This window comes from Falco punctatus, assembly GCF_963210335.1.
Source record: "Falco punctatus genome assembly, chromosome: 19".
NCBI lineage: Eukaryota > Metazoa > Chordata > Aves > Falconiformes > Falconidae > Falco > Falco punctatus.
The window spans coordinates 2,420,526-2,440,791 of record NC_137599.1 but is presented as its reverse complement, the minus strand read 5'-3'; the positions used below and the strand labels follow the sequence as shown (position 1 = coordinate 2,440,791).

The 20,266-nt window shown below is 66.9% G+C and overlaps 1 protein-coding gene across 1 annotated transcript; it reads left to right on the top strand.

Moving 5' to 3' along the window:
• Positions 1 to 4,291: 4,291 nt before the first annotated feature.
• On the top strand, positions 4,292 to 11,920 carry NEUROD2 (neuronal differentiation 2). Its single transcript, XM_080369548.1, has 2 exons — positions 4,292 to 6,587; positions 7,788 to 11,920. The coding sequence occupies exon 2, from the start codon at positions 7,793 to 7,795 to the stop codon at positions 8,864 to 8,866; it is 1,074 nt and encodes a 357-aa protein (XP_080225674.1). The 5' UTR covers positions 4,292 to 6,587; positions 7,788 to 7,792; the 3' UTR covers positions 8,867 to 11,920.
• The last annotated feature ends 8,346 nt before the right edge of the window (positions 11,921 to 20,266 follow it).

The following is a 20,266-nucleotide window of genomic DNA, read 5'->3' as shown; positions in this document are numbered from 1 at the left end:
TGCTGGGCACGAGCCCCTTCCCGGCCGCGCGCCCCGACACGTGTCGCAATAGTAATGTAATTTGTACGTTAACAATGGGCAGCTTGAGGTTTATATTTAATTACAACGTTTGCACCAACCTGAACTCACCCTTATTCATCAATAATGCATGGGTTTGTGTTTATCGCTGCTTAATTAATCTGTGCTTACGACAATTAAAGGCTTGCAAAATCCCCAAAGGTGGCGGCGGGGAGCGGCTGCGCGGTGCTGGCGTGGTGGTGGTGCCAACATGGTCGTGGTGCTGGCGTGGTGGCAGCGCTGGCGTGGTGGCGGTGGCCGGCAGGAGCTGGAGCAGCTGCAGAGCGGGGTGATCCCCTCCTCAGTCCCCGCATCCTTGGGGGCCTTCTCATGCCAGACACCCCCCCGGGCGAGGGGAGAGCCCCCAGGCGCAGGGTGCTGCTGTGGGGAGCACCCTGCACCCCCTCCCCAGCAGGACCCCGCTCCCTGCCTCAGTTTCCCCAGGAGGAGACAACCGGGGCTACCGCAGCCACCAGGCTCGGAACCACCACGGACCCCCAGGCACCAACCTGGCACCCCCAAACCACCCGCATCCCTCCTCCCTGTTGCCCTTTTTCTTCATTTTCCCTTTTCCCTGCCCCCTCCCACGTGCCAGGGCTGGGGGTGCCGGTGCCCCCCGAGCCGGGCAGCATGGCCAGGCCGTGCCGTGCCAGCTCTGTGCCTTTAAACGCGGCACGGCGCGGCTGTCCCGGATCAGCCGGAGCGCCTATTAAAATTTTATGCGAAGTGTAAATGGGCCAGGTCTCCAGCTTCCCGCTCCCTCCGAATGATTTATTACTCGCAAATACCACAGAACTAATTAGTATAGTAATTAATTAATACGAATTTGCATATTTGCATGTGCAATTAGTGCAGTGGAGTGATTACTCTGAAAATGAGAAGTTGGGCTTGTCAGATGGTAGTGTGAACTGGAGTGGAAAAGCCTCGTGCAAATGAACCTGGGCGGCGGCGGCGGCGGGCACGCGGCGGCACGCGGCGACACCGGCCCCACGCCGTGCCACGCCGGGAGGGTGCGAGGCCCCACGCGTGGTGGTGGTGGTGGGGCTCAGCCCCGGGGACCCCCCAACCCCAGCCTGGCCCTGGGCCCCCGCCATGGGGACCGCTCCATCCCTCGGCCATCTCCATGGCGACTCACTGTGCCAGGCGCATCGCCATGGCAACAGGCCGGGCCACGCAGCCGCGCCATGGTGACTGTCGTCATCGGCGCCCTGTCGCCATGGAGACTCCCCCCCCCCCCAAATCCATTCCCTGCCGGGCCCCCCCTCCCCAGCCCTCCATGGCACAGGGTGTTGGCATCGGGGTGCTGCTCCCCAGGCTGGCGGTCCCCAAAGCCACCCAGGATGCAGGACGGGGGTCCTCGAGGTCCCCAGGGGTGGGAGGCCACCAGCACTCCGACATGGAGGTGAGGGTCCTAGGGGTCCCCCCAGCACCCTGTAACAGGCTGGAAGAGCCAAGCCCCACGATGGCAACACCAGGCTGGATCCGCTCCTAAGGGCTGGTGGCCCGAACCCCCCCACATGATGAGGGTCTGGCACCCCCCACTCCCCAGGCCTGAATCAGCCCTTCGCCAGCGTCCCCAGTGCCACTCCGGTCCCCCCTCACCCGCAGCCCCTGTGCCACCCATCCTGCTGAGGCCTGACACCACTCGGTGCATTTCTGGGAGGGCCACTGGCCACCTCTCCCCACCTCTGGGGGGGCAGCGCAGAGGGGTGGGGGGCGATGGGGGGGGACGTGGCAGTGGGCAGTCCCCGCCACCCCCCCCCCCACCCCACATCCCCTCTCCATCACGCCCTGCCGGCTCCCTGAAATGGGCCCAAGCGGACGCCATCTGCCGCGGGGGGGCCGGGGGCCATTGCCAACAGCGCTCGTTCATCCGCACCGTGCCCATGCTGGTGGCACCGCCGGCTCCGTGCTGGCCCCCTGTGCCCCTTGTGCCCCCCCGCTTTGACCCAGCCAGGGCAGCCACGGGGAGGGGGGGGGGCGATGCTGTGGCCGCAGGGGTTCTCCTGTCTGCTCCTGTGGCCTTGTGACATCACAGTCCAGCGGCTGCAATGTCACAGCACGTTGTGACCTCACCAGAGCAGCCCTATGACCTCAGCAGCAGCCGGCCGGTGGTCCCGGGCTGGGGTCCCCCTCTCCCAGCCCCACCACTGTCCCCAGGGGGCATCTGACCCCACCGGGGGCAGACCCAGCACCCACGGGTTGACAAAGGAGCACGGAGGGGTGGGACATGGGTTCCCTGGGGCCCCCAGCCCCCCCCACGCCGGGACCCCTGTCCCCATCCCCGCACACAGCCACTGCTCCGGCGGTTTCCCGCTGGCCAATTCCCAGGGTGTCGTTTCCCTGATTAACAGCCTGTGTCTTAAAAACCGCTGCCAGGTCCTGTGTATGGCAGTGCCGGGGGCAGGGTGGGGGCGGGCAGGTGGGGGTCCGGCTGCCCCAGGGGCAGGATCCAGCCGGGGAGGGGGTGAAGCAGCCACCCCCAGTGACGGGGGCTTCGCTGGGCACCAGCACCGTAGCCCCCCAGCAGGCACAGCATCTCCCTGGCTTTCCTGAGCAAAAGAAGAGGGGGGGTCGCTAAAAGCCCCCCTGATCCCAGCTGAGTCAGGGCCGACCCTTTTCCTCCCTCTGTGCCTCAGTTTCCCTCCACCATCATCTTTCTCCTCCCAGGCTCCCCAACCCACCCATGACCCCACAGTCCCCATTGCAGGGACCTTTAGGGACACGAGGACGGGCAGGGCACTGATACCCCCATCCCCACCCCTCGGAGACCCCCACCCACAGATGGGGCCCTGCTCACCCGGTGACTGGAAGATGCCCAGGGATGGGTCCCACGAGGGAGAGCTGCACCGGGGGACCGGGCCCGGGGCCACTTCATCCCCGAAGGCAGCAGGGACAGGGATGGGGACAGGGATGCGCTCCTGCCGCTCTCCTCCCCTCGCTGACATTCCCCGGCGGTGGCTCCGTTAGCGCATCCATCTCTTCCCAGCCTTCACCTCCCAGAAATATTGCAGCGCGGAGCCGACTCCATCTGGCAGCACGGCCCCCGCCTCCCCCCCGCCACCGCTCACGGGGGGACACTGAGCCGGCTCCTCTGCTCCAGCCCAGACGCCTCAGCCCCCCACCAAGGGGGGACGGGGACCCCACTGGTGAGGTGGCCAGCTCGGATGCCCCCCATCCCATGGCGGGGTGCGATGCCATGGCCTCGCCGAGGCAGCCGGCTGCGGTGCCGTGCGATGACCCCACGCTGGCAATGCCGCAGCTGGCTGAGCCCCGGCAAACTCACCCCGTGCGGGACCCCCAGGAGCCAGCCCAGGCCCAGGTGGCTCCCAGCCGGGTCCCAGCACCACCCAGCACCCGGCTCCAAGCCCCGGCTCTGCCAGTGCCAACCCACTGCTGTGCCCCCACTGTGTCCCTCTGGATGCCACATGTCCCCAGCACCCACCTCCAGGACAAAGCTGCCACTGCTCCAGGCAGGGTCCCCATTGCCATCCGCCACCTTCCTGCTAGACGGAGGGGAAGGGACACGGAGAAGGAATTTTGCAGCAGGAAAGAGCTTCATGCACCAGCCAAAGGCCCTGCTGTGCCCACCGGGCAGCGAGACCCCCAGGGACCCGGCTGGCGTGGCCAGGGACCGCAGGCAGCAGTGCTGGAAAAGCCAATCCCTGCACATGAGGACCAGGATGGGGACCAGAGAGAGCCCTGGGGTCACTGGGCCCAGCTCCCCCAGCCCTGACCTCCTGGGACAGCAGAACCCCCCCACACACGCTCCCTGCACCCAAAGCACCAGCCCCCATCCCTCGTCCCTGCTTCCCCCGCTGTGCCCGGTCCTGCCTTCGCTCCAACCTCCCCGCTCCTGCCCCCCAGGGTAGCCCCGCTTCCCCAGGGGCCAGATTCTGCTCACACAGCCCCTGCGCCATGATGCTGGGAGCCCCACTCACCACCCTGGATGCACCCCCCCTTGCCCCCAAAGGCACCCGGGGACCAGGATGGCGCTGCCCCTGCCCCACTCTGCCCTGTGCCATCACCAGCCATGGCAGAGGGGACAGCGGGGGGACACGGGGATCCCTGCTCCTGCCTGCACTGTGGGCCATGTCCCGGCACAGGCCGGCCAAGGGCCCCCGGCACCGCCCCGGCACAATGCAGCGGTTTGGGTTTTCATCTCCCTGCTCCCCTTTCATCTCCTCTCCCCGTTTCATGTCTCCACTTTCTTCTCCCTCCAAGCGCTGTGCATGCTGATGAGGCTCACGCCTGCGCCCACCCTTGCCGCTCGCCGGCTGCTAATTAGGCTGTAACGGATGCACTGGGCCAGGGGCTTGTGGTTTCCCCCTGTCCCCATCCCTGTCCCCATCCCTGTCCCCACACGGGCCAGCCTGCCCGCTCACACCATGGCATCTTCTCGGCTTTGGGCAGCCCCGGTGCCTGCGGGGGTCCCCCATGGGCTGCCACCCCAGTGCCAGGAGCTGCCTGCTTCACTGCCCCGAGGCAGGGGGTGCAGCCAGGCTGGAGGGGGGTCGTGTCCCCCACCGAGGGTGGGTGGTCCCCTGGCCTGGGAACCGAGGGCGACGCCGTGGGGACTTACCCAGAGCTGGCAGGCACGGGCAGCGCTGGTGTGCCGCGGGCACCGGGTGAAGGTGTGCTCCCCAGGCACGGTGATGCCCGCCTGGCACCAGCCTGCAAAACGAAGATGGCAGCAACAGTGGGAGCTGAACGGTGCTGCGGGGATGGAACGGCTGCGCTGTGCCAGAAGGCTGCCCGGGAATCGGTGCCCCGGCACAGCACCGGCACCGGCATGGCTGGGGTGGGCCCTGCCTCCCCGCGGGCCAGCTCCAGCCCAGGTGCCATCTGCTCGGCCGCAGCCGTGAGTGACAGTCGGAGGGTTCGGCAGCGTGTGGGGGGGACGCTCGCTGCCGGTGGAGGCCCCTCTGTCACGTGCCAGCCCTGACACCTGCACCGGGGGAGCGGGTGCCGCCGCCGCCGCTGGCACAGCCCCGGCGGCCAGGCACGGCCAGCCCTTTGTCTGCGCGTGGGCACAGCCCCGGCCACTGCTGCCACCGTGTCCCCGCCATGCCCACGCTGTGGCCATGCCACCCTTGCCCGTGGCGCATGGCCAGCACATGCCGGTGTGTAGCATCCTGCACCCACTGCCCCCACCCCTCGAGCCAGGCAGGTCCCGGACCCCCCGAGCTTGCGGGGACCGAGGCGATCCAGGACACGGGGACATGCTGTGGCTCAGCCCTGATGGCTGCAGGGCACCGGGTGCTGGGCTCCTGGGGACACAACACACCCGTTACGGGCTCACTGCTGCTGCCCGCTGCCACCGGTGCACAGACACGAGGGGAACGGCAGCAGCAATGTCTGGCCGTGGGGGGGACGGATTGGGAGGCTGGGGGGTGTCGGGGTGCTGCCAGGCCGGGGCACAGGGCTATGGCAAGTGAGGAGGTGCCCGGCAGACAAAGGCCTCGCTGGTGGCACCGCGGCATGGCCGGGCCTCCTCCACCGCCACCGTGGGACCCGCATCCACAGAGGGGCTCGGACCCCATGTGTGTCAGGGAGGGCTCGCGCGTGCACGTGTGTGCAAGCGTGTGCGTGTGTCTGTGTGCGCACGTAGGAGTGTGCCGACGGCTGGCTGTGTCTGTGCACACCCGGCTGTGCCGCGGGGCTGCAAGGAGAGGCTGGCGCGGCTGCGTGGCCGAGGGGGTGCCAGCGGGGGCCATGGGGTGGTGGGCAGCCGGAGGGGCCATGTGCCACCCATGTGGGGACCCATGGCCCTGCAGTCACTGGCCCTGTCCAAACCCACACCTGCAGCCCCCTGCCCACACTGGTGTGGCCAAACCAGGCACCGCCGCCACCACCGCCTCCCCCAGGCCCTACCCAGCCACAGCCCCCAGCCCACACCAGGCCCTCAGCACCGCAACCATCCCCACTCGGCTGGTGATTGAGGGTGGGGACGGACCTGGGCGAGTCGCCGCAGTCTTTTGCGGCGAGCCGCAGATGCCAGCTCCCGGCGAGGGTCCCCACGGCATCTCCCCCCTCGCCCCAGTGCCCACCGGCTGCCCCCGACACGCTTGGCCCAGCCGGGATGGCCGGTCTCCCCCGTCGCCCTGCCGCTGGCTCCATTGTTCAGCCCGGCCCCGCCATCGCCTGCATCTCGCCCGGTTCCCATTTTGCGGCGTGTAGGCAGAGCTGTAGATTTGGAAAAAGGTTGGGGGTTTTTTTTTTTTTTTTTTTTGGTTTTTTTTTTTGAGTACAGAGTGACAGATGGCGAGTCCTCCTTCCCCAGAGAGACAAATCTCCCTGAATGCAAGCGCATGTCAATCATTAGCTCTCATGTGATAGCTCTCGCGCATGACGTGCCAACCATATGGCACTGGCAGCAGAGCTGGTACCCCCTTTGCTGGGTAGAGATGCCACTCTCGCCTCCTTTTGGATAGAGGACTGCAGGAGGCTGGAGCACCTCAAGGAGCCGCGTCCCGCTCCCAGAAGATGCTGGGAACAATGAAATAAGAATTCCTGCGGTCCGCCCGAAGGTGAGTTATGTAAGAAGTGGAGGGCTGGGAGGGCAGCGGAGGAAACTTGAATGGAGAAAAGGCAACTTCCATGTTGATTTTGTTTCTCCGCCACGTCTCGCCCTTTCCCCCCCCAAACCTACCCCCCCCCCCTCCCGTCTTTCGTTCTCCCCCGGCCCTCGGTTCTCCCGCTCGCCACCGGCCCCGCCGATGGGGATTTCCCCCCCTGCCCCGGAGCGCCCCCCCCCTCCCCTCCCCGGGGGAGTGCGGGGGTGTTGGGGTTCCGGCCCCCCCCGCCCCCCCCCGCGCCTGGGCACGCCCGGGGCGGCGCGGTCCCGTCGGGACGGAGCGGGCAGCGGCGGCCGAGCGGCATCAACGAAATCGGCGCGGAGCCGCCGCGCCGCCGCCCCCGGGGGCCCCGACCCGGCGGAGCCGCCTCCCCGCTCCCCCGCGGCGCCCCCGGCCCCCGCCCCAGGCGGTGCCCCCCGCCCCGGCCCCGCCGCCCCGGCCGGTCCCGGGGGCGCCCCCGGCCGCGCCGCCGCCCGCGCCCCCCGCGCTCCCCCGGGGGGGGCCCCGGCCGCGACCGCCCTCGCCGCCCCCTGCCGCGCCGCCGTTTGATGCCGCCGCATTTCACGGGCCGCGCTCCGGCGGCCGGAGGGAGCCCCGGGGCCGGGGGGGGCCGCCGGGCGGGTCTGACCGGCCCGGAGGGGGTACGGGGGCGGGGGGGATGGGGGGGGAGGGCGGCAGCGCCTCGGCCCTCCGGCCCCGGGACGGCGGTGGCGAAGCCGCGGCCGGGGCCGTTCCGCGCCTGCGGAGGGGAAAAGTTGGAGGCGTCGAAGAGGGGCCGGCGGCACCAGGCCCGGCCCGCGGGGCACCGGGGCGGGGGGGGATGGGGGGTGCACCAGCCAGGCCGGGGGCGGGGGCCCGTCGCGGCGGGCGCGGGTGACCGGGAGCGGGGCGCGGGCGGCGGCGGCGGGGAGCCCGGGGGGGGGGGCGAGGGGCGTCGTCGAGGGGGGGTGGTCGCCGCGCCCCGGGGGAGCCCCGATGCCCCCGGGGGCGGGCGGCCGGGGCGGGGGGCGGCGGCGGGCGTCCCCGCGCCCAATTCGTTTTCGCCGGTCCCGGCACGGCGGAGCCGCTCCGGGGGAGCGCGGGGCGGGGCGGGGGGGCGGCGGGGGGGCGGCGGGGCCGCCGGTAACCCTGGCTCTTTGCCCCCCGCTGCAGCCACCATGCTGACGCGCCTTTTCAGCGAGCCCAGCCTGGTCCCCGAGGTGCCGAAATTCGCCGGCTGGGCCGAGGAGTGCGAGGAGGATGCCCGCAGCGAGAAGGAGGAGCGGGCGGGGAAGGGCTGCGCCCTCCCGGAGGAGCCGCCCGAGGGCTCGCTGGGGGAGAGCAAGGAGGAAGGGGAGCTAGGCGGGGACGAGGAGGAGGAGGAGGAGGAGGAGGAAGGCTTGGAGGAGGCGGAGGGCGAGCGGCCCAAGAAGCGCGGCCCCAAGAAGCGCAAGATGACCAAGGCGCGGCTGGAGCGCTCCAAGCTGCGGCGGCAGAAGGCGAACGCCCGGGAGCGCAACCGCATGCACGACCTGAACGCGGCCCTGGACAACCTGCGCAAGGTGGTGCCCTGCTACTCCAAAACCCAAAAGCTCTCCAAAATCGAGACCCTTCGCCTGGCCAAGAACTACATCTGGGCTCTCTCCGAGATCCTGCGCTCGGGCAAACGGCCCGACCTGGTTTCCTACGTGCAGACTCTGTGCAAGGGGCTGTCGCAGCCCACCACCAACCTGGTGGCCGGTTGCCTGCAGCTCAATTCTCGCAATTTCCTCACGGAGCAAGGGCAGGAGGGCGGCCGTTTCCACGGGCCCAACGCCTCCTTCGCCGTGCACCCCTACCCCTACCCCTGCTCGCGGCTGGCCGCGGCGCAGTGCCCGCCCGCCGCCGGCCCCGGGTCCCACGGGCTGAGGACACACAGCTACTGCGCCTCCGCCTACGAGAGCCTCTACGGCAACGCGTCCCCCGACTACAACAGCTCGGAGTACGACGGGGGGCTCAGCCCCCCGCTCTGCATCAACGGCAACTTCTCCCTCAAGCAGGACTCTTCTTCCCCCGACCACGAGAAAAGCTATCACTACTCTATGCACTACTCGGCGCTGCCCGGCTCCCGGCCCGCCGGCCACAACCTGGTCTTCGGTTCGACGGGGATGCGCGGGGGGGTCCACTCCGAGAACATCTTCCCCTACGACATGCACCTCCCGCACGAGCGGGGCCCCATGTACGAGGAGCTCAACGCCTTCTTCCACAACTGACCCCCCCCAGCCCCCCAGCCCTTCTCCGCCCAGCCCCCCCCCCCTCCTCCACCGCCCGACCGCCCCAGCCCCGAGGAGGGTGTGTGTGTGTGTGGGGAAACCGGCCCCCGGGGCTCCGCCGTGGGCTTTGGTGCAATATGGGGACCCGGCCCCGGCGGCGGGTCCCCGCGCCCCGTGGGGACAAAGTGCTTTTTTGGGAGGATTTCCCCTTTTCCTTAAATGATTATTTATTATTTGACTAGTTAAATTATTATTATTATTGTTACCATTATTATTATAATTATTATTGTTACCATTATTATTATCATTATTATTATTTCCCCGAGGGGGGAACGCGCCAAGCGCGGCCCCCGCACCGCCAGCCCCCCGCAGAGCCGCCCCCAGAGCCCAGCCCGGCCCGCTGGATCGAACCGCTTCGTTTTCTTTTTAATTCGTTTTCATTTCATTTTTGGGGGGAAATTTTTTTTTTTCCTTTCCCCACCCCCCTCCCCTTCCCCATTTTGGGCCGTTTCTCCCCTCCACCGCCGTGACCCCGTACCCTCCTTACCCCCCACCCCCCCCGGCATTGGACACCCGCTGCCCCGGCCCGTGGGAGCGAGAGGAGCCCGCGTTGATGCGCGGAGCGCAACTTTCCGAAGCAATAAAGAGGCGAAGGGAGGAACCCACATTTCTATCTATGCAAGCAGGCCCGGCCCGGCGGACGCTCAGAGATGCACTTTGCTTTGGGGGGGCCCCGGCCCCGCTCCCAGCCCCGGGAGCTCCTCTCGCAGCGCGTGTGTCAGGACGTTTTTTACCTGTTTTAAAAAACTTGAAACGGAAAAAAAGAAAAAAAAAAAAAAGAAAAAAAAGGGGAAAAAAAGAGAAGAAAAAAAAGCAAAAAAAAAAAGGGGGAAAAATTAATTAAAAAAAAAAAAAAGAATAAATCCCCAACCCCGCGGAGAAGCCGCGGTTTTCCTCAGCTGGAGGAGCCGGGGCCGGGCGCGGCAGGGCAGCCCGCAGCTATGCAAGCGGGGCTCCGGGGGGGGCTGGCGGGGCTGCGCCCCCTCCGCGGCGCCGGGGCCCGGCCCGGGTGTCTTCGCCCCGGTTTGCCGCATTCCCTTGGTCGGGAGACGCCGGAAAGCCGAGAAAACGCTTTTTTTTTTTTTTTCCTTCTTTTTTTTTTTTTCCTTTGGAACCTGCCCGCACCACCTTCAAGAAACCAGCATTTTTAGAGACCAGGGAGGAGGAGGATGATTTCTGAGAAATGTTTTCAAAACGAAAAAAAAAAAAGTTTTGCAAAAAAACAAAACAAAACAAAAAACCTGGAAAAACAAAAAAAAAAAAAAAAAAGAAAAAGAAAAAAAAACACAAACCGTTGTAGCAAAGGGGACCCGCCTGTCCGACACCAGAAGTGCTTTCGTGTTTCTGTTCCGTTTCATTTCGATTAATAAATATTTATGGCCAACGATATGCAAGAGCCCCCCCCCCCCGCGCCGGGAGCCGCTCCCCGCTCCCCCGCTTCCCCGGGCCCCGCCGCCGCGGACACCGCTTGGCGGCGGCGGAGCGGGGGGGCGCGGGGCCGGGGGGCCCGGCGATACTGCATGCACCGGCCCCCCCCCGGGGCTCCCCCCCCCCGGCCCCGCTGGACGCTCGCAGCCCGGTCCCGGCCCCGCCAGGACTCGTCGGCCGTGACGAGCCGCCGCCGGTGCGATTCGCGGCGAACCTGTAATTACCGAGCGTCCTTCGACGGCGATTAATAAATATTCAATGTTGACTCCGCCGCCTTCGCCGCTTTCCTTCCGCCCCGGGGCACCGGGGGCACCGGGCCGACCCCCCGCCAGCGGCACCTCTCGGCGGTGCCGGTGCCGCCGCCGCTCCCGCCGCCCGTGTGCGCGGCCCGCGGTGGGGCGGCGCTGATATAACGCGGCTCTGCCCCACGGGTGTCCCCCCCGGGACCGGGGAGGCGGCGTCCCCCCCCGGCGCCAATAAAGGCACCGGGATCCGGAGCGGCGGCCCAGGTCGGTCCCGGTCCCGCCGTCACGGGAGAGCGGCGGCGGGGACACCGCTACGGTCCCCCGGGAGCGGTAGCTCAGAGGCTGGTGCCCGGAGCTGGCACCGGGCCGCGGTGCCGGTGGCCAAGGCCGGGCTCTTCGGTGGCGGCCCCGGTAACCGGTCGGCTCCCGGCGTGGCGTCCGGTGCCCGTGACGGCTCCTCGGTGCCGGTGCCCGATGGAGTGCCGGTGCCCGTCGGAGCCCCGGCGCGGTGCCCGGTCCCGGTGCCTGTGCTGGTGCCCATCGGAGCCCCGGCGCGGTGCCCGGTGCCGGTGCTCGGTGGAGCCCCGGCGCGGCGCCAGTGCCGGTGCTCGGTGCCCGGTGCCGGTGCCCGGTGCAGACCCGGCGCCGTGCCCGGTGCCGGTGCCCGGTGCGGAGCTGTCCGCTGCGGCGGTGCTGAACGGGCGCCCGGGCCCCGCCGCCTCCCCAGGCGAACGGTAACCGGTCTCTCTACCGCCCGCGCCACCGGGGCTCATCACCACCCGACGGCCCAGGACCCCGGGTCAAGGACTGGGCTCCCGGTGGTGCGGTGCCGCTCCCCACGGCCACGCGGGTCGCCGGTTCCCCGCGGGAGGTGGCGTTCGCCGGGGCAGCGCCAGGTCTGCCGGAACGGAGCCCCCGGTTTGCTCCTGGGAGAGGTCGCGGAGATCCGCGCCCCGCAGCCCCGCGGCCTTTGGGGGGAATGTGCGCAGGTCTGGGGTCGGGCCGGGACGTGGCCCCCGCCCGGCTGGGCCCGGGGCCGGCGCCGCCGGGGCTGGAAACGGGGAGCGGCTCCAGCGCGGCCCCGACGTGCCGGGCCCGGCGGGGGAAGGAGGCGGCGAGGAGCCTGGCCCGGCGGCGGAGCGGGGCCGCGCCACGACCCGCCGAGACGCTGCGGCGGAGCACGGCCCCCGAGACTCCCCCGAGCCCCCCCGGCCGGTGCCCTGTGCCCGCTGCTCCCCGCAGAGGAGCGAAGCCTCTTCCGACGGCTCCGGCCCGAGCGTCCTCCCGGGAAGGACCTCGTTTCTCCGGGGAAGAAGCCCCGGGGCCGCTCCGGGGGGGAGCCCGGGCCGGGGCTCCGGGGGCCCGGGCGGGGCCGGTGCGCGGCCGGTGCGCGGCCGTTCGGCCGTCACCCGCAACCGGCGGCACCGGGGCCGCGGCCCGGAGATGCGGCGGCGAAGGGCCAATGCCCCGGCGGAAGGGAGGGGGCCGCGGGGGGCCGGGGGGCTGCGGGGGGGCGCCGACATCTGCTCCCGGGAAGGGGCCGGGGCCGGCTGTGCAGGGGGGGCCGGCCCCGGTGGTGGGGCTGCCGTTAACGTTCAATTCCCGGGATTTTTGTTTCCCCGGCCCCGCCGAAGCGAGGGGATACGGGAACCCGCCCGGCTGCTCCAGTACCGACCGGCCCCGCAATGCGGCCCCGCATTCGGTGCACAGCCCCGGTGCAAAGCTCCGGTGGACGGTTTTGGTGCCCGGTGCTCCCGGTGCACGGCTTCGTTGCAAAGCTCCGGTGCACGGCTCCGGTAGCAAGCTCCGGTGGCATGTCCCTCTGCAGAGCTCCGGTGCACTGGCGAGGTGCAGGGCCCCGGTACCAGGCTCCGCTGCCCGGTCCCGGTGCCCAGCCGGCCCGCACCGCGGCCCCGGTTGCTCCCTGGGAGGGAGGCGGGAGGTCGGGATCCGCCGCCGCCACCCGCCGAGCTCTGCCAGGGTTTTGCGTGATCATGGTGGGATCAAAGTCACGTCGGGGAGGGTTGGAGGGTTGGGGGAGCGGGGGGGATGTTACCGGAGACCCCGTCACCGCCGCGGGGACAGGAGCGGGGCCAGCACCGGGGGCACGCCGCGGTGGCGGCTCGCCCGGACTCAGCCCCACTATATGAAGGCAGGATGAGATTGGGGGGGGGTGTCTCCCCCCCTCTCCCCTCCCCACAACCCCCGGTGCCCCCGGCCCGGCCCGGCCCGGCCCCTCTCCCGGCCCCTCTCCCGGCCCGGCGGAGCGCGGCGGGGGCGCGGGGCCAGCGCCAGCTCCGGGTCGCCGCTGCCACCGGCGAGTGCCAGCCGGGGGGGGGGAGGAGGAGTCATTGCTTCAGTTTAAATTTCATGGCATCTGTTCATTATTATACAGTGCGGATTTTTATATGGACAGCTAAATTAAAGACAGATTTCTGCCAAAATTGCAGATACCATAAAAAACGGAGGCTCCCGGCGCTGGGCGCTCGCCGCGCTGCGGAGGCGGCCCCGTTATTGCCACCGGGGCCAGGCGGCCCCGCTGTGGGGGCTGGGGGGTGCCCGGGGGTCGTGGATGTGGCCCCCGGTTTAGGGGGGCTGCCCCCGGCTTTGTGCGATGGGGAGACCGGGACGCCACCCGGGGGTGGGGGGTCCCCGCGGTCCCCGGAGCTGCGGCCAGGGCAGGTCGGGTTGGCAGCGGTCCCCGCCGCACCGGGGGCTGCCGAGCCGCCCCCTCCCCCGCCCGGCCTGCCAGGCTCCATCGCAGAGGAGTTAAAACAAGGACATCTGTGCCTGGAATCGCTGCGAAGCTCCAAACCTGCCAACGCCTGCTGGCACCGGCCTCCAGCAAATGCTGGTACTCCGGAATGCGGCACCGCCTGCAGCCCAGCCCGGGGGGCCCGGCCCGGCCCCCCCGCATGGCCCGGCCCGGCCTGGGGGCTGCTGCTCGACCCCCGGGCACACGCGTGTGTCTGGGTCTGTGTGTGTGTGTTTCCCCCCGGGCAGTGTCCCCGTCATGTCCCCACCAGCCGCCCCGTGTCCCGTGGGGTGGTTGTGCCTCTCCCTGGGGTCGTGTCCTTCCCCCGCATTTACCCCCTGCCCCACTGCCAGTGTGAGGCCAAGCCCTGAGCCTGGTCCCTCATCCCCACCCAGGGGATGACGGTGGCTGTGGGAGATGCTGGAAGGGTGAGAAAAAGCCCCCACACCCTGGTGGGACACAGCCAGCACTGGGGTGGCTGCATGGATGGGCTGGGAGGCGGGGGGGGGGACAATGCAGGGGCAGGTGGTACCCAAGGGACGGGGTCACCCTGGGCCAAGGGCACCTGGAAAGCTGGGGCTGTGCTGAGCAGCCCAAGGGTCCATAGCCCCAAGCCCTGCAGAAAGGGGGGAACCTGGGTGCCCCTCAAGCCCTGGGGAGAAAAGGGTCAAAACCCAAATAAGGGCAGCGAGGGAGGCTGGATCCAGCAGATGTGGTGCTGGCCCTGGCCGGGAACACCAGAGAGCAGGTGGTACCCACCTGAGCACCCCGCAGCAGCCAGGCACCTTCCCTTCCCTTCCCTTCCCTTCCCTTCCCTTCCCTTCCCTTCCCTTCCCTTCCCTTCCCTTCCCTTCCCTTCCCTTCCCTTCCCTTCCCTTCCCTTCCCTTCCTTCCCTTCCCTTCCCTTCCCTTCCCTTCCCTTCCCTTCCCTTCCCTTCCCTTCCCTTCCCTTCCCTTCCCTTCCCTTCCCTTCCCTTCCCTTCCCTTCCCTTCCCTTCCCTTCCCTTCCCTTCCCTTCCCTTCCCTTCCCTTCCCTTCCCTTCCCTTCCCTTCCCTTCCCTTCCCTTCCCTTCCCTTCCCTTCCCTTCCCTTCCCTTCCCTTCCCTTCCCTTCCCTTCCCTTCCCTTCCCTTCCCTTCCCTTCCCTTCCCTTCCCTTCCCTTCCCTTCCCTTCCCTTCCCTTCCCTTCCCCTGACCCCCATCCTGGGCTCCATCCCCAGCCCCACAGCCCCTCCGGAGCCCCCAGCTGGGGGTCTCACCCTGCGGTTTCCCCCCGTGGTGCCCCCAGCCCTGCGCCCCGCCTGGGCTCCCGCCCCCCCTCCGTGGCAGGCGGTGGCTCATTTCATATGGGAAATGTCCATTTTGTTGCTACTTAAAAGCTGATTTACGGCGGCTGCATCCCAGCCCTGCCTTGGCCTGCGTTCATCCCATAATCTGCCCATTTCTCTTGGCAGCTCCGGCTCGACTGGGCTCGCCGGAGGTCTGTGTCAGGCAGCAGAGCCCCCCAGCCCCCTCCCGCAGCCCCCCAGCCCCAGCCCTGCTCCCCCCTGGCAGCCGGTTCCTCATGCTGCTGCTGGCAGCTGGATCCCATCTGCTTCGAACGGATCCTGACGGCCCGAGACGGCAACACCGGGCAATGCCTCCGGTGTGCGGCAGTGAGGTGGAAGGGACCCAACACCCCCTGCCCAGAGCCATGGGGCTGGAGGGGACATGAGCAGGGGATGGGGACAGTGCATGGGGGGCTTCGCATCACCCTGGCACTCCGTCCACCTCCACCCTGGGGTGGGGCCGGTGGGATCCATCCATCCCTCCAGCAGGACAGATGGAGAGCCACCGTGCCGGGCAGACCCCGTCGGTGCACGGGGCACGGTGGCAGCTCCAGGGTCTGAGCCCAGGTCCTGGCCCCGTGGCCACCGGCGGTGAGCAGCATCCACGCTGGCCCAACCCTCCCACACGCTCCTAATTAAATTTTACCCTACTATAAATCTTTTTGTTAAATGTAATTGAAAAACACACCTTTGGAATCATCACATTAACCCGGCATCCGCTTTATTAGAGTAATTAAAGCCTTTCTCAAGTTAGTGCCGGGCAGGTCGGCTGGATTGTGCCGTAATCCCGGCAAAGCAAACAAGTTCAGAGCAAAACTAATTACATTTAGAGCAGCTGTGATAATAATCCTAATTCAACCCCATTTGGTGCCTAAAATCCGGTGATCCGGCAGCGAAAGCCGAGGGGGGCGGGGGGTGGGGGGCTGCGGCCCATCTCTGCCCTCCAGCTTGTCCCCTGCCAACAGCAGTGTCAGGGCTGGCAGCACCCCTGGGGGTGCCCTGGGTCTCCCCAGAACCTGGGAGGGGGTCCCACCTCAGGTCTGGGGTCCCACTGCGGGGTCTCGACCCTCAGCGCCCCCCTCCTCGTCACCCTGCCTGACCCCGGCGCCCCTCACCGGGTGCTGCCAGAGGCCGTGGCTTTGCCCCAGTGCCCGGGCGGTGGCACGGTGCCCAAGCCCCCCTCCCCGCAGCCTCCCCGGGGACGGGGGGATCGGGCGGCCGCAGCTGGCGCACGCAGCCGTAATGGCCACGGCTGGGCTGGCACGGCGGCCCCGCGCCTGCGGGCACGCGGGCAGCAGCAGCTTGTGCGCAGTTTGTCCTTGACTAGTCCCCTGCCTGGCGCTGCCCACCCCAGCACAAAGCCCCCCACCATCGAGACCCCCCGGCTCATCACACGAGTGATGCCAGGTCGGTGGCGGCACCGGGGCTCAGCGCCGTAGGCTGGGCAGGGCACCCGGCCGCATTGCTCCGGCGGGATGAAGATGCTCCATTGGTGTCTCCTCTTGGTGGGCATGGCATTGGCACCAGCAGCACCGCGGACACCGAGCCGAGCAGGTTGCGGGAGGTTATTTCCACCTTTGCCATTGGGGAGGGATTTTGGGGACCTTGGAGAACGTTTGCTACAAATGTCTATTGGAGCTTTTTTTATTAAAGTTGCCAAAAATTTGTGTTAGCTAATGGCTTCTTAATTCTGCCTAAAATGAGAGAAGGAAAATGATGCCATTCATCTTGTATTGGTTTGAAATCACGGCTGACAACTAATCGATCATACTGTGGGACATTAACTCCTTTGGATGGGGGCCCAAACCGGCTCCTCGCTCCCGCGCTGGATCCATTTAACTACTTTACTGCTGGTATTTTGGCACGTGGCTCGGTGGGCTGGTTCCTCTCCGGTTGGTGCCGCTGAATTATTTGCCTTTCGCCGGATACAGCTGGCACCGTGTGCCGCATCATCATCCCCCCCACCCCCACCCCTTTGCGTGCTTGCCGATGGTGCCCTTCACCCGACCTTCACCCCCTGGCCCCCACCCCACCCCGTGCTGTGGGGTCCAGCTCCCTCCCCCTCCTTTCCATGGGTCTTCCTCGTTTTGGGCATCGCTGGGGGAGTTTTTCCAGGTGTAGCTGGGGGTGAGAGCCCAGGGATGCTCCTGGGGACAAAGGGGAGGTCCTGGGGGGTTGGTGGCTTTGCTCCCTGGCCCTGCAGCATCCCTGTGCCTCAGTTTCCTCACCGTTCCACAGGGAAGGGCTCAGCTTTCGCCTGCCTGCATGGTCACTGGGACAGGCAGGTCCCCAGGGCCAGTGGAGGTGCTGGTGGCAACTCACAGCCATGAGTGAAGGTGAGGTGACCCCTATGTCCCCTCCCAGAGTCACTGCGATGCTCCAGGAGCCCAGTGGTCCCACGGAGAGTGAGGATGCCAGGGATGGTGGCGCTGGGCTGTGGCACCCCAGACACAGCTGAGGGTCCTGGGGGCACCCCCACATCCTGCCTGGCCAAGCAGGGTCAGATCCTCCCCCCCACACCCACTGTCACGAGTGAGGGGACCGGGGGGGGGGACCCCATGCCCCGGGGGAGCCACTGGTCACAGCCACGCAGGAGGCTTATATACCCAGTGTGGGCGGGGCCAGCGTGAGGGAAGGCTGTGATTGGTCGGCATCCACAAGCCCTGGCAGGGGATTGGCTGGAGGTATGAGTCTTGGATGGCGATTGGCTGAGGTCTGTCCCCATCCCTAGGACCAGGGTGGCCCCCGGTGCCACCCAGTAATGGGTCACCTGCTCCTGGGGTGATGGTGACCCCGGGGCCCCACCGCCATCATCCCCGTCTCCAGGGCGCAGGGCCTCCCCTGGGGTCGTGTCCCCATGTCCCCCAGCAGGTCCCCAGCCCCTGGCCGCCCACCCTGGTCGGTGGGTGCCACAGCAGGGTGGCAGCAGGGTCTGTCCCTCCTAGAGTGCAGGGTAGAGGGACAGAGTCCCTCCCACTGGGCCCTTCTGGGTGAGGAAAGTGACCCTGCCAGCATGTCCCCCTGTCCCTCCACCCACCCACGTGCCCACTCACCCACCCTATGTCACCTGTCCGTCTGTCCACCCAGCCATGTGTCTGTCCCTGCATCCACCCATCCACTCTTCTGCCTGCCCAGCCCATCCACCACCCATCCACCCACCTGCTTGTCCCACTGTCTGTCCACCCATCCACCACCCATCCACCCACCACCCATCCATCCGTCATCCACCCAACATCCATCCTCCCACCATCCATCCACCACCCACGCATCTGTCTGTCCATCTGTCCTCCCATCTGCATGGTCATCTACATCCGTCCACCTGTCTGCACATCCACCCACTCACCATCCATCCATCCAACATCCATCCATCCATCCATCCATCCACCCATCCATCATCCATCCACCTGCCCATCCACCATCCATCCATCCACCCATCCATCCATCCACCTGCCCATCCACCATCCATCCATCCACCCACCCACCATCCATCCATTCATCCATTCACCCATCCATCACCCATCCAGCATCCATCCATCTGCCCATGCACCATTCGTGCACCATCCATCCATCCATCCAGCATCCATCCATCCAGAATCCATCTATCCATCCATCCACCCTCCACCCATCCATCCATCCACCCTCCATCCATCCACCCATCCACCATCCATCCACCCATCCACCATCCATCCACCTGTCCATCCACCATCCATCCATCTGTCCATCCATCCACCATCCAACCACCCTCCATCCATCCATCCACCCTCCATCCATCCACCCATCCACCATCCATCCACCTGTCCATCCACCATCCATCCACCTGTCCATCCACCATCCATCCATCTGTCCATCCATCCACCATCCAACCACCCTCCATCCATCCATCCATCCATCCATCCATCCATCCACCTAGCGTCCATCCATCCACATCCATCCACCCATCCACCCTCCCTCCATCCGTCCACACACCCCCCTCCCCTGTACCCCGCCATGGTGGGGGTCTGTCGTCCCCCCCGCGGTGAGGGGCTGAGCCCCGCGGTGCTGCAGCGTGGCCTGGACCCAGCCTACCCGGCTGGGTGATCTGCACCTATCCCAGGTCACCTAGAGCCACCTGGGTGACAGCCCAGGGTGGCAGCCAGAACCTCCTCTGTGACCGGGAACCCCCGTGCGTGCCCCCACTCTGTGGGTGTGCACAGGGTGGGCACACTTAAATGGGGTGTGCACGCTCACGTGGGGTGGGCACACTTACATGGGGTGTGCACGCTTACATGGGGTGTGCACGCTCACATGGGGTGGGCACACTTACATGGGGTGTGCATGCTTACATGAGGTGGGCACACTTACATGGGGTGGGCACGCTTGCACAGGGTGAGCACACTTACATGGGGGTGGGCACGCTTACATGGGGTGGACATGCTTACACAGGGTGTGCACGCTTACACGGGGTGAGCACAACTTACATGGGATGGGCATGCTGACATGGGATGCGCACGCTTACACAGCGTGGACATGCTTACACAGGGTGCACACACTTAACTGGGATGGGCATGCTGACATGGGATGCGCACGCGTTGAGGAGTGTGTGCTCAGGGTGTGTGTGCATGTGTGCACTCAGCGTGCATGTATGCACGTGTGTGTACGTGTGTGCATGTGAATGTGCGTGCTTGTGTGTGCTCAGGGTGTGCACGTGTGTATGTGCTCTGTGTGTGTGCATGCGTGTGCTCAGGGTGTGCATGTGTGCTCACATGCTGTGTGTACAGAACTGCACACACATGTCTGGTGTGTGCAGCCCTGACACGTTCACGCACGTGTGTCCTGTGTGGCTGGTGTGTGCACAGCGTGTGTGCACATGCGTGTGCACATGGCTGTGCGTGCTCAGTGTGCACACGTGCATGTGCACGTGTGTGTGTGCTCTGCGCTCACGTGGGGCTGCACCCCCTGCTGTGGGTGGGGCCAAGCTGGGTGTGGCACCAGGGGCGGGGCCAGCCAGGGTGTGGCAGGGATGGGTGGAGCCAGCGGGGAGGGAGTGGGTGGGGTGGGGGGGCGGGGCTGGATCCACTCAATGTCCCCCATCACCCCCTTCATCCTCTTTATCCCCATCACCCCCGTCATCTCCTTCGTCCCCATTGTCTTCTTCATCCCCATTGCCCCCTTCACCCCACCGCCCTCTTCACCCCCCTCACCCCCACCGCCCTCTTCACCCCCTTCACCCGCTTCACCCCCTTCATCCTCTTCATCCCCCTTGCCTTCTCCATCCCCATCGCCCTCTTCACCCCTTCATTCTCTTCATCCCCATCACCCCCTTCATCTTCTTCATCCCCATTGCCCCCTTCATCACCATCGCTCTCTTCACCCCCTTCATCCTCTTCACCCCCATTGCCTTCTCCATCGCCTGCTTCACCCTCTTCATCCTCTTCACCCCCCTCACCCACATCTTCTTCATCCCTTCCCTCCCCGTTACCCCTCCGCCCCCCACCCCACCCCATCACCCCCATCCTCCCCATCCTCATCCCCCCTCGCCAGGCGCGGGCGATAAAGACGCAGACCCCGAGCGTATGTCAGGAATCAGTGCCTGTCGCAGGCGCCTA